This window comes from Cladophialophora bantiana (assembly GCF_000835475.1).
Source record: "Cladophialophora bantiana CBS 173.52 unplaced genomic scaffold supercont1.13, whole genome shotgun sequence".
Lineage (NCBI taxonomy): Eukaryota > Fungi > Ascomycota > Eurotiomycetes > Chaetothyriales > Herpotrichiellaceae > Cladophialophora > Cladophialophora bantiana.
The window spans coordinates 204,774-217,673 of NW_015971587.1; the positions used below are offsets into that span (position 1 = coordinate 204,774).

A 12,900-nucleotide genomic window follows, 5' to 3' on the forward strand; every position below is an offset into this window, starting at 1 on the left:
TGCTACGTGGAGAGACTAGGGAAAGTTGTAGATCCAAATCAGTCATCCACGATCGTACTTGATCCTCCGCCTTCAATCTCACTCAACACCCTCGACCCCAGCACATTGCCTTCCGCATCCTGATAGATAGCAGCGATCGAACTGAATCCGTTGAATGGCGCGTACGAGTATTCCAACTCCCTTGCACTCTGACCATTGAACAGGACGGCCCGCTCGTGTCCTGTGAATGTCATGTCGTGCCAGTATGAGCCGACCACCTGGGACGAGAAGGCGGAGCCATTGTTGTGCAATTTCTGGTCAACGATATTGCCAGCTTGGTCGAGGATCCGATTTGTGTGCGTGTTGCCGCTGTAGTCGTTGACCGAATAGAGGATGCCTTGGTCGAGGAGCACCGAGCGAGCTGACAGGTCGCTCGTTGATGTGGAGGGACTGCTGCTGCTCGTGCCGCTGCCGCCGAGGGTATTGTTGAGCAGCGAGCCGACATCGCACCCCAGTGTGGCAATCACAGGGTTCAGATCAATGGAGTTGAGTGTATCGTTGATCATCAGCACCAGGTTCTCCAGTCGCGCCTCGAGTTCAACTCTCGCCGACACGTTCTGGATCGTTAACTGCACAGCATTGATGCTCAGATCGACACCAGCATTGAATTGCAGCAGAGACAGCACTTGGGCGTCGATATTAATTTTGGCCGTCAAGTTCTTCAACGTGATGTCGATTTCGCCGACCGAGACACTCGCATTGAGGAAGACATCGGGCGGAGTGCTGGCATTGGACACAGCGCCGTTCGAGGTGTCGGTCTCGTTGGTCTCGTAGACTGCTGAGTCCGTGTCGTTGCCCGTTACACTAAGTGAGTAGCCTGTATAGCCATCGCTGGACGAGAGCGTCTGGGAGGATGTGAATCGAATGAGTGCGAGAAGCAGCGAGCACAAAAGCATGGACATCATCACAGCCTGAGGAATGGAACCGTCACAAAGAGCGTCATCAAGGACAGAGAGAAGACGCTCTCATCCAAATGCTGACAGAGATTGTAGGGATTCTACGAATATCGAACAACCATGGTCGCAACACCCCTCCTATTTTGTCGCTTTGAAGGCTTCAATTTCTAGACTCACCAGTTTTTGAATTCTCGAGGGGTCACTTTCGGCATCCCATTTGGTGTTTCGAGTAGTCGATTCGCACGACATGGGGAAAGTCCGGTTTTTCGCACGGGCTAGTCCAGGGGAACCCAGGACGTTCCCGTGCTTGCAATCTCGGCAGATCAGCCCTATACCGCAAAGGGCCGTTGAAACCTGGGGAGACATGAGAAGCCATGCAGAAAACCGGTTTGATGGCAGAGGCTCTGCAGGGATCTGCGCAGATCTTCTACACAAATTTCGTCCAGCGTGAAGCCCAACAGCACCATCGCGGCCCACAAGGGAGCGAACAATTTTCCTGGACATGGGAAATTCGCGGTTTAGCGATGCTTTCTCGAGAAATTGGCATGGCCAATGTGTGGGATTCTCTATGAGGAGGATGGAGGTTGGTGCTGATGATATAGATTGCGCGATGTGCGCCGATTCCTGCCTCTTTCTCCTCCATGGCCGGGCGGGAACACGATGTCGCTCTCAATGTTCCAGCTTCTATCGCTCTTCTGCTTCTTCCTGCTGCATCCACAGATTCTGGCGCAGACGACCACCTCATCGAAATCCGGCGGGAGTGTCAGCACCACACTATCAAATTCGGCGACACTGACGCCGAATCCAGCATTTTCTTCCTCTAACCCCCCTGATGTCTATCTGAACGTACCAACTCTCTCCGTTGGTCGCATTGAGCTTGATGTCGACGACCTGCGGGCAGACATCAATTTGAATGCCCAAGTCGCGTCCCTTGTCACTCTGAATGCTGGCGTCGCCCTCTCCATTCAAGAAGTCAACCTCACCATTTCAGATGTCGATGCAGAGCTTGAATTGATCGTCCGTCTGGGCCACCTAGTCGACATAGTGAACCGAGTTTTCGAGTCATTGGACCTCAACCCTCTCTTGATCTCTGCCATCAACAATGTTACCTCATTGCTTGAGCCCATCGTGGGGGCTGTTGACGGTCTCCTCGGTTCCATCACACAGGGAGGAACAACGCTATCATTCTTGATCGACAATCTAGGAAATATCGTCCAGGAAGTCAACGGAGTGAGCACCATCGTTGGAAATTACCTAACGAACATGACCGACACGGGAGTCAGTCAGACACTATCTGGTGGCCTTGTTGAGAAGACTTATTCATATGCTCCGCTCAATGCCTTGGTGGATATCGTTTTCAACGCAGCTGGGCAGGTTGTTCAAGCATCCGTCCAGAAGCAGAGCGGAAGTGGTAGCGGCGCCACGACAAGTTCTACGCCAGCGTCAAGTACTACCCCGACGCCTTCTTCATCCACCAGCAGCTAGCAATCACAGAATACCGGTCAGGAGACAGTGCCAACCAAGTCGACTACAAGCGGAAGATCGTTAACGAGGCCGACGAAACGGCCAGGCCGCGGTGGTCACTAGTTCTGATTTCGAGCACTATTCTGCGTGCGCCACACAGTGTCGCCACTCTTCTGACTCCAATCATGACCAAAATCGAAATGCTTCAAAAGCTCTTCATGACAGAGGAATTGAAAAAGGAATGTATTTTAGGACGAACTTCATGACCGAGGGAACAGTGTCGGTTTCATCACTTGCCGTACAGCAGCATATATGGATCAAGTCGGGCTCGTGTATACTAATCTCTGGAGCCTGGTCCATTCTCTAAGTTTTTCGTCCGAGCCGGGAGAGCTTTGGCAAACGAGATACACTGCAATGACAAAGAATGGTGACAGCATTCGTAAACTCACAAAATGACCTGGAGATGAGTGTCGCTGAAAACCAAGTCCACTGGTGTTAGGTCATTTCATTCTTTTGCCCCGGATATATTAGTTTTCATGGTACCACTTGTGCCTGGTTTCATTGCCTACCTTAATGGCCTGAATCCAAGTGAAGTCCACGTTACCACTTTCACGACATCGCTACGTGCGTCGTACACCTATAGGAATCAGTAGCCTGCGAGCCGTATAGCCTTTTCCCGCATATGGTCCACTGGGAGTGTCGCCCTGAGTCTCGAGCGACCCCCTCTACTGTGGATTCTGAAAAGGGCCAAGGCTGAGGGTGTGAAGCTGTGATAAAAAGGAGTTGGTTCCCTGGTTCAACCGCCTGCCTCTCCGTCCCTCTTTGCTCGCTTTCCGGTTGTCTGGAAAAATGGCATCCTTTCCAGCACCGGTCCTCTTCACCGATATCCCGAGTGTTAGCAAAAACGGGCTGACAGGAGCTTCTCTTTCGAAAGAACAACGCCACGAAGACTCAGTCATCATAGTATATGTTCTTGTTTGCCAATAACATACAAACATCGAAAGTAAAGGGATAGATAACTACAGTACACCGAGGCCATGGACACTACCCTTGTACTCACATATCAAACATCAGGCTTGCAGGCTTTCCGCTGTGTACTGTTTGCATCATTAACTAGATCATATTGGCGCTCATCTACAATGTCAAAGTCTTGCTTTCGCAAACATGTCCCTTTCAATTGCAGCAATATCAAATCCATCGTGAACCTCAGTGGACATTAGTATGATACCAGACTTCGGAGCTCGGGACCAATGTATGTGCCGACAATCTCGTCTGATATTTGTCCAATGTCGGCTTGGGTCAGCTGCCAGAGGAAGTCTTACAGGGATTGCTGACTCTCTCTCTACGATCCGCCTCGGCTCAACTCTGGGCGATATGGCTCAACGGGCCTTCCCCACATTGAACCTGACGGCTAATCGACGATTCACAGTTGACTATTCGCCATCCGAACTTACATGCCCGGCATATAAATTGGTACATGGTCGAAAGTTAATTCCGACAATGGCATTGAAGTTGGTTCTTCTTCAGCGAAGTTTCGATACATGCCCTCAAATACAACCCGAGTGTTCCCTCTCATCTCTCACTTGAAAAGACAAAGTAAGCGGCAGTGAAGGCATTGTTATTTCTTCACGATGGCACCAGGTCTTGGCCTTGACAAACTGCCGGGCAGTTTGCCGTCGCAACTAGTCCCCGAGGATGTCGATGTAGAAATAATCCAAAAGTCGGCTCAAAAAACACTGGACAATTTGGGTGCAAGTGGTTTGCAAAACTCAGCATTGTGGAGAGACTGGCTGGCGCTCACAGGTCAAATTCGAACATTCTACAGTTCTGAAAAGATTGCCGAGGTGTGGAACGGGAAAGTCAAGTCCCAGCATGTTACGGATATGAAGACGAAGGCTGGTCGTATCACCAAACCCGTTCCGACGAGTTCATGGGTCGATATCCCATTCACTTTCATCACGAAGCAAGAAAGCGGACTGGTCGGCAACTGTACAGGTACTGCCTCATTAACCCCAGATGAAGACGGAAAATGGAAAATCTGGATGCTCGTGACAATTCTGGAGAACTTTGCTGACCAGGGACACCCTGACATTCCTCGGGCGGTGAATGGCGCGCTGGGCAACGGCACAGTCAACGGCGTCAATGACCACCAGAAGAGATCAGATGGTGAAGATCGTTTTGATGTGGTGGTGATCGGGGCAGGTCAATGCGGCCTCGCCGTTGCCGGCAGGCTTGCCGCCCTTGGGGTTGACTATGTGCTTCTAGAGAAGCGGCCTGCTGTGGGAAAGAATTGGACTCAACGATACGAGTCGGTGAGACAGCATACCGTGCGTGAGTACAACAATCTTCCCTTCGAGCGCACATGGAAACCCAACGACCCATTATTGCTTCCTGGCAAGATCGTTGCAGAAGGTTTTGAGAACTATGTTAGAAAGTACAACATCAATATATGGACGAGCGTGGACACCACTGGAGCAACATGGGTTCCAGAGAGCAGACTCTGGACGTTGGATGTCACGGTCAACGAGAACGAAAAACGAAGGCTCGTCTGTCGACACCTCGTCCTCGCCACTGGCGCAGGTGTCAGTGTCGACAACGACCCGAAGTATCCCGGAACCGACCAGTATCAGGGAACGCTCTTGCATTCAGGGGCGTACAAGCATAGCCGGGATTGGGCAACCAAGGACGGCATTGTCATTGGATCAGGCACCACAGCGCATGATATTGCTGAAGACATGTATCGAGCAGGTCTGCGGTCCGTCACCATGATCCAGCGCAACAAAACCGCGATCTACCCAATTGAGTGGATCGTGAAAGGGCAACAGGGTAAGCACCTCCACGCCATGCAATCGTTAAGGATTTGCCGGCTAACAAGTGCGGAGGCCTCTACAATAATAACATCCCAACCGCAGATGCCGACGCCTTGGTCGCCTGCCGGCCCAATAAGATTCTACGTGACATTTTGAAGGTGATCCACGAGGCTGCCGCAAGCCAGGAGCAAGGGCGTTTTGACGACCTAGAGCGGGCTGGATTCCGGGTTGACCGAAAGACACCCCTAATGGACAACATCTTGTCGCGCTACGGAGGGTATTATATTGACATTGGCGCTTCGTCTCACATTGTGAGGGGCGATATCAAGGTCAAATCCGGTGTGCCCATTACCACCTTCACTTCCACGGGCCTAAAATTCGAAGACGGAAGCGAGATCCAGGGAGATGTAGTGGTGATTGCCACCGGGCAAGACCACGATTACCGTAATCAGGTTGCAGAGATTGTTGGAAAGGACTTTGCGTCGAAACTAAGTGAATTCTGGGGACTTGATGAAGAGGGGGAAGTTCGGAACGTCATGAAGCCAGCAGGTAAGTTTGCATCTCACAGAGTTCTCGACGAGCCGTGCTGACCCCAGATAGCCCCAGGGTTCTGGATGTTTGGGGGTACCGCAGCTCAAGCACGTTGGTGGTCTCGGTTCGTGGCTCTCTCCATTCAATCCGACGTGCTAGGGAAGCCGCTTGAGGGTGTAAAGATGGCTGGGTAGGACGCGTATTGAAGCCACATACCAGGCCCGAGCTGGAGCTGAACTTGAATGTAGGTCTTGCCGCCTCTGTTGATCCCATGTGGGGGTCTGGAATAGGTTGATTGATTGATTGAGAGCATCTATCTGGGGTGACATCGAGCGTTTATATGGGTGACAGGTTGTGGTAGGGCCAAGACCTACCTTCCTAAGCTAACCTAGTCTAGTTAGGCCAACAATCTGTCAGCAGCTTGATTCTCGGCTAACCTATTTCGGAATGTTAAGCGGTTCTAATTACAGGGCACTCCACATGGGGGTGAAACGCTTGGCGTGGTGGGGTGTTGAGGCGACGGATCAGTCCCCAGCATGTCGTGACCTTCTGACTGAAATGGAAAAGACAACCTACTCGGGATATCCGAGCAGCCCCCAATCAAGAATAGGATGACAGAGCATGGGCCTTCATATCAGGCGAAGGAAGTCCAACGCAATACAACAGCACAACTCAGGGATTTCGCCAGCAGAGCTGAATACCCCAGGTCATCCTGAAATTGACATAGTTTCAATCGTTCCACCTTGGCTACCCACCTCCTCATCCAGGGTTGAGGCTCAAGACTCATTCTCATTGATAAGACTCTCTCAAGAGGTACGGCTTCCTCGTCACGAGGTCTAGTACCATCTGTCCAAACAGGCCGTTTGCCCAGGAGAAACACGGCCGCGTCCAGTCACTCGTATTCCGGCATTGACGCTCTCATGGATGAGGCTCAAACCGTCTGTGCTGCTGACCAGATGGCGCAGCTCGGCGCGGATCTCGTCGTCGTCGCTGTTGGTCAGGACGCGGACGATGGACGCCGTGGGCCAGGCGTGCCCGAAGGACACGTGCGGCCCACCGGTCGCGTTAATGACGGGCCGCGCATGTAGTACGGGTTTGCGGGCGAGAGGAGCAGTCGCCGCGTCGCTTGGTAGACTGGGTCGTTGGCGTCGTAGCCGAACATCGGCGCCGAGAGCAGCGAGGGGATGTTTGCGTCGTCCATGATGTTGGAGCTGCCGTAGCCGTCAAGCTCGTACGCGTAGATCTGGTCATCGTCCATTTGGTAGATTCCATACGCGCTGATCGCGGCGTGGATGGAGGATGACAGGTTCCGCATGCTGGAAGCCATGGTCGGCGCAAGTGCGTTCTGCTGATTCAGCATGATATCTGCACAGAGGCCAAGGCAGTGCGAGAACATCATGTTCGCAGGTATGAATAGCTGGTAGACGCACGAGTCGTCCGAAGGGCGAAAGAAGCTTCGAATCAATCCCGTGCCGCCCATGACCGGATGCCCGCGGTACAGGTTCGAGACGGTCTCGGTGGCCGAGTTTGCGGTGCGGTTCCATGTGTAGGGTTGATCGAGTACACGGCCGCCAGAATCATATGTGCCGATTGTGAGGTCGAGAACTGTATTCATGATTGTCTGAACCGTGTCAACCCACTGAAAGTGATCGAAAAAGCCCAGATCGGAAGTGCCATTGTAGTAGTAGGAGACCTCCAGGAACGCGGCAAGGCTGTCGACCTCGTATTTGCACTCGAACATCGTCGTGTTGGTGACGGGCGGAAACACAACATCGGTAACAGCGAAGCTGTTGACCGCTGGCGCGATGCGGACTCCGAGGAAGGCTGGAAGCCCAGTGCGGCGAAGTGTTGATGTAGCGAGACTGCAAGTTGATCACTCCTCGGTAGAGGGACGCAATTGAGTTGTTTGATGCGTTCGCTTTTAGCAAAGAGAGATATGACTGCAGCTGATTGGGAGAGTCTTTTAACCACATGGCATTGATGTCGCCCGTGATGACGAACGTCAGTTCCTCGTCTGAATGGTTACCCGCAACACCGTGTCAGCGGATAGCGGCATCGAGAGTGTTGGGAAAGGCATTTTCAAAGAGCCGGGACAGGTCAGGATCAGAGATCTGCCCTCTCACATGAGAGATAGTGTCTTCGGCATCGGACGAGTTGAACGTTCGGCAATGCTCTGGCGGTCTTTGGTAGGAGAGATTGAACCTGCCAGCTGAGAATGGTCCATGATACTCCGCGAAGTAGACAGCTGGGTCCGGGCAAGTGTAGTTGACTTCCTGAGCGACTGAAACAGCGGCAAGGAGAATGAGACAGATGTTCAAAGACACCAGGAAGAGCATCGTAGCGTGCAATGAGACAGGGTATTGATAGAGAGATGCTCGCACTCTTCGCCTGCAATTGGAACTCATGCGGCTTTTGCACTTGTGGTGATGACTTACTTTCACCTCACACTCCACTCACCTTGTTGAGGCCCTTCTCCTGCCGAAGAATCGCCCTCGTCATGGGTTCGGATAGTGACTGACCATCAGTGAAGCAAGCGATACGGGGGAGAAGCAGTGAATTTCCTGTCAGCGGTTACATCGGTTCTTGCGTGGAGTCAACGCTTTGTCCGCTATTGGAACATGATCTGCGCCGTGACAACCATTGCGGGGGATTCGGGAGATTCACAAGAGACAGCATACACTGTCAGTTGCCACCCCTCTGGAAACAAACTGAAGCAGCTATTAAAGACGTTACAGGGACAACAAATCCGAGGGCTTAACTGTCGACTTCGAAGTTGCCTGGGTCGAAAGGGGATACAAGCTGAGAATAGACTGTCGGCACTCCTTTCGAAGTCGATAGGATGGTGCGACCATGTCAAGTTCATGGCTCAGTATTCTGGTGTCTCACTCGAGCTCAAGGTCGACCAACTCAGCTCCTTCAAAGAAGGCCTCTCGCACATTTCGACAGATCCCTACCCGCCGGAAAACAGTCACCCAGGTATCACTTCTAGTGTTACTGTCCGTTCCAGGTTCCCGCCGCCTGCTGAACTGGACTAACAGCATCGTCTTCTGGCCTATTTGCAAGCCATACAAATCCCACTCCATGCCAGCTGCAACGTGAATTTCGCGGCTGTCGCTATTGATGTTGGCGTTCAAGGGAAGGAGATAGTCCAATTTCCCTTCGATAGGTTGCTTGTTCGGCTCATATATGACGATCTGGCCATTGTATTTGTTTCTTGCGTGAACATGACGAGCAATGTTCTTTGAAAGGTCGTACTTGTTCTTACCGCCACGCCCTGTTGTGATCTCGGACCAGTCGACGTTTTCCGAATCGCAGTTCATGACCTGTCGCAACCGACCTCTCACTAGAACAAGTTTCTTCTTTGCTCCCTCCTGTCATGCGAGAAGGACGTTGGCCTCATTCCCAAGCTCGCTGGAATTACTCCTCTCCTCTGAAGCTTCAAGCAATTCAAAGTCGTTACTTTGTTTGAAGTCTTCCTTCATGCTGACGTGAGTCATGGCAGGGAGGGATGCCCAAGACCAGCTCGGGGCGATTTCAGCCAGAGCGTTGCACGGATCTGCACCTGTCCGGACTGACCACGCCAGGTCTTCTGCAAAGGTGTCGCGCCAAAGCCCTGCTAGATATTCCTGTTGCAGAATTTTGTTGTCTTGGGTGATATAAGTCGAAAGATATAGTGCGGCCAAGCCAGATATCGCCGGAAGTCTGTCAGTCGGTTTCGTCCAGGCTCGCGGACAATAAGCATCCACTAGATCCTTCCAATCCTGGTGTAAGCGAACCCTCTCCACAGCAAAGCTATAGTTAATGAATATCTGAGCCTCGCTCATCTTCTTGAATCCGTCTTCACGTTCAAAAGGCCTGCTGCCGAGATTGTGCTTTGCTGCACTGCGAGCGGCAGTTTCTGTGTGCTGTTTCTCAAGGCAAGACCAGTAGACTCTCTGACCGCAGTAGTACACCAACCTAGGAGAGAGTCGTTCCTCTTGCAGAGTCCACGCCCGTTTCGACAGCGGTGCGGTTGCTCTAACCTCGTTGAGACTCATGTCATAGTTGACGAGCCACTGACCTTCGAAGTAAAAAGGCACAACGCGGTACGCCCAAGCCTTCCGATCCCACAGTAAGCGATCCCTTGAACTTGTGCTGGAACAGGCGCAGAGAGTAAAGACGGCGTTACCGTAGATAACATGCATCCTGGAAGCCTCTGCGTCCCAATCTTCGCCGCCATCGTTACTGCAAGCTTGGCAGTCATTGCCTTCACAATCATCGGCGCCATCTCCTTGACGATCGCTGCTTTGATTTCCCTGGATTTTTTGAGCAATGCAGACTTAATCAACCCATAAGTACTTATACCCGATCGCCTCGACCAAGTTCAAAGCTTCTCGTATAGTTTTCGGCAGCGCGGCCTTCTCGAATGAGACCTTCCGCTTGTCTCGATTGCACGGCGTTGTCCTACCCTTTGAATGCCCCTCGCCCCAGCAATAGCTCAAGGCTACGTAATCACACTTATCATCCTCTGGCAGCTCTGAGGTATCAACCAATCTCAACGTTGTGTCTGAGATAATCTCAATAAGCCGTCTGGGATGCTCGTCGGTCCGTGTAAGGTTGCTGCACTCGTGTTCTTGACGACAGTCTTGCAGCCAAGATTTGATTTGAGGAACAGCGGATCCCCATTGAAGGGTTAATATTGGCCGTTAGCGCAATATTTACCAATATGGCACTTTCATGCGATACTCCGAGACGGACTTGTAATGTGGGCTGCTGATGAGATATGCTCTCTGCTGAGGAATCTCCTCCCAACAATCTGACGTAGACAGGGCCATCTCTTTTCTCGAGCCTCTCAACCTCCTCGCGAGTGATTTGTGATAGAAGTAAAGCTTGACGAACAACTCTGCAGCCCCTACACTTGTTGTGCGCACAATGCTCCAGGTCGCTGTAGCTGGCATGAAGTTTCATGAAGTCAGTATCCCTTCTGCCTCTACTTCGTGCTTCGCGTACTGCTCGCTCGATTTCTGTGAAATTAGAGCACCGAGGTTGACTCTGGCCATTTGGCTGCAAGTTTTTGGATCCATTCCACCACCACCTCAGCATCTCTTTGATGGCCTCAGGCTGAAGGTGGGCAAGTTGGCGCTTGTAGTACAAGTCAGAGACCCAAGAGAGTTAATAAAGCTGGCTTTATTCTGGAAATATTTATTTTCGGCAGCAGGAAGTTCAGCCGTTGTGTTGAAAGGTTATCTCGAGAGGCTAGTACATACCGCCACCGCACAGCCTCGTCGCATTGGGGCCGGCGCCGGTGGTTTCAGATGATGTGGTGAGGCGGTTAACTCGCAAGCTAGGCTGCAGCCTCATGTGCAGCTTGGGACGTAAGGCTGAAAGATGGGGTTGACGGTGCTCCGATACATATCAAGATGTACACAGTACGGTGTTGGCCAGCCGTAGGGGGGGAGATCGGAGACTCTGTCAATGTTGCTATTCTCAATTCTCCAGTGAGCCTATTAGACTATCTGTACTTAGGCACGCGCCGCTGAGGGGGTTTAGGGCCACTAGACTGGTGAGGAGCTACGGCCCCTAGGCCAACCAACTGGTGTAGGTGACGCCTATGGAGCATGTCTTGAGCACGGGTGCAGCGGTTTGTGTATGTTCTTTCCCCCACAATCTTACAGGAAAAACCATCACGACGTATACCATGGAATCCAATGACCAATACACCAATCGTGACACTGACCAGCTATCCTTAAACTCTAAACAAGATTCTTATTCTAAGATGCCCCCTTCCAAGCTAATCTCTTTCATCAATCGTCCCAGCTCAACAACTGTCGGGTTTCCTCTCTGAATCGCTTGAAGTTGTCATAGATCGCGGCCACATCAATTAGTCTACAAGGATCATTGCGTTAGCTCCTTCGCGACGCAGCGTACAGGATTCGGTGCAAACAGACACAGCAAGAACACCAAGAATGCATGGCACAATAAAAGGTATACTCTCAAATGCTGCTCGACCCCAAAGGAAGGCCAGGAAGGCTGTAGCGATAGCAAATATGCCGCCGAGGATTGTGCTGAGATAGAATGCAGTTTTCAGGTTAAGAATTCGTTTGTCTTCGTAGCCCGGTTCGGGGACGCTGTCTGCAATGGTGCGAAACCTGGAGGATATGGTTCCAACAATAGTGATATTGAAGCAAGCCTGATGAGGAGGGTCAGAATCCGCTGTACTAATCTTTGCCGCGTCCTATGTTGAACCCCGGGCAATGATCGCGGTCGGCCATGGCGAAAATCACTCACCACTGCAAAGGAACAAAAGCTCGCAAACATCCAAATGGGCTGCGAATCGAAGTGGTAAAAAGGGCCGATCAGAAAGGACGTGAAGTGATGAGAGCAATGGAAAGAAACATGACATTTGCGCCGACGCAGGCATATTGAATTAGGCTCCCCAGGCCCTGGCCGGCATTGAAGCTCGCAATAACGGTGTCCATGTCATTTATATACAAAGCATTCAGAGAAGAGATGAAGAGTTCAGATGTGCAACAAAGCAGGTATTGAACCAGGCTGTGAAAGGCATTCATAATATATATCTTATTCTTAGGGTGGAACTGCGCCTCATTGTGTCTGAGGTTTCAGGGACGCCGTGGATGATTGGCACAGGGGGCTTCATGAGGCAGTAAGGCGCCCTGAGTCCCTGAGGGACTGGGATAATGGGGGCCAAGTAAATGATCAAGCCCGCACCCTACCCAGTCTGGACTCTGTCGTTCTCATTCCAACAGGTTGAATAGACGTGATTCTGTGGAAATGGTTGATCGTGGGAGGTTTGTAAGGCCCATTTCATCAATGCAAATACGACTTCAAGAAGTTCAAGAGCAAAACCAGCGTCAACAATAACAATCACCCATATGAATTGTTCGGCGAGCCGAATTGAAAAATAAGCGGTACACTCAAAAACTCCTCCACTGTTAGAACGGAGGTGGCCTTCATTGGTAATGACGAGTCTGTTTACCCTGAAGAAGATGGCCCTGTGTCATTCATCCTATACCGTCAATTATATTCGATATATCGACCGCTTCGAGGTACGTATTCTGTGACAAGACTATTCTTGAATCTAAGCTTGTCGGCAAACATGACCAGACCGTCCTTTTCCGCTATCGATCTTCAATAGCGATGGCGACATTCGGACTTCGGCG

At 51.4% G+C, this 12,900-nt stretch overlaps 6 protein-coding genes across 6 annotated transcripts; 2 read left to right on the forward strand and 4 right to left on the reverse strand.

Annotated features, from left to right (window-relative positions):
• Positions 1-38: 38 nt before the first annotated feature.
• Z519_08441 (uncharacterized protein) lies at positions 39-941 on the reverse strand (the record flags this gene model as incomplete). The annotated part of the gene is made up of 1 exon (XM_016766169.1): positions 39-941. One exon carries the CDS (start codon positions 939-941, stop codon positions 39-41), a length of 903 nt encoding a protein of 300 aa, XP_016617327.1.
• Positions 942-1,595: 654 nt separating this feature from the next.
• Positions 1,596-2,420, forward strand: Z519_08442 (uncharacterized protein; the record flags this gene model as incomplete). Its single annotated transcript, XM_016766170.1, has 1 exon — positions 1,596-2,420. One exon carries the CDS (start codon positions 1,596-1,598, stop codon positions 2,418-2,420), a length of 825 nt encoding a protein of 274 aa, XP_016617328.1.
• Positions 2,421-4,030: 1,610 nt separating this feature from the next.
• Z519_08443 (uncharacterized protein) lies at positions 4,031-5,934 on the forward strand (the record flags this gene model as incomplete). The annotated part of the gene is made up of 3 exons (XM_016766171.1): positions 4,031-5,225; positions 5,282-5,758; positions 5,810-5,934. 3 exons carry the CDS (start codon positions 4,031-4,033, stop codon positions 5,932-5,934), a joined length of 1,797 nt encoding a protein of 598 aa, XP_016617329.1.
• Positions 5,935-6,737: 803 nt separating this feature from the next.
• On the reverse strand, positions 6,738-7,481 carry Z519_08444 (uncharacterized protein; the record flags this gene model as incomplete). The annotated part of the gene is made up of 1 exon (XM_016766172.1): positions 6,738-7,481. The coding sequence occupies one exon, from the start codon at positions 7,479-7,481 to the stop codon at positions 6,738-6,740; it is 744 nt and encodes a 247-aa protein (XP_016617330.1).
• A 298-nt stretch (positions 7,482-7,779) lies between these two features.
• Z519_08445 (uncharacterized protein) lies at positions 7,780-8,239 on the reverse strand (the record flags this gene model as incomplete). The annotated part of the gene is made up of 2 exons (XM_016766173.1): positions 7,780-8,157; positions 8,198-8,239. The coding sequence occupies 2 exons, from the start codon at positions 8,237-8,239 to the stop codon at positions 7,780-7,782; spliced, it is 420 nt and encodes a 139-aa protein (XP_016617331.1).
• A 383-nt stretch (positions 8,240-8,622) lies between these two features.
• Positions 8,623-10,822, reverse strand: Z519_08446 (uncharacterized protein; the record flags this gene model as incomplete). The annotated part of the gene is made up of 3 exons (XM_016766174.1): positions 8,623-9,083; positions 9,162-10,035; positions 10,442-10,822. 3 exons carry the CDS (start codon positions 10,820-10,822, stop codon positions 8,623-8,625), a joined length of 1,716 nt encoding a protein of 571 aa, XP_016617332.1.
• Positions 10,823-12,900: the final 2,078 nt, after the last annotated feature.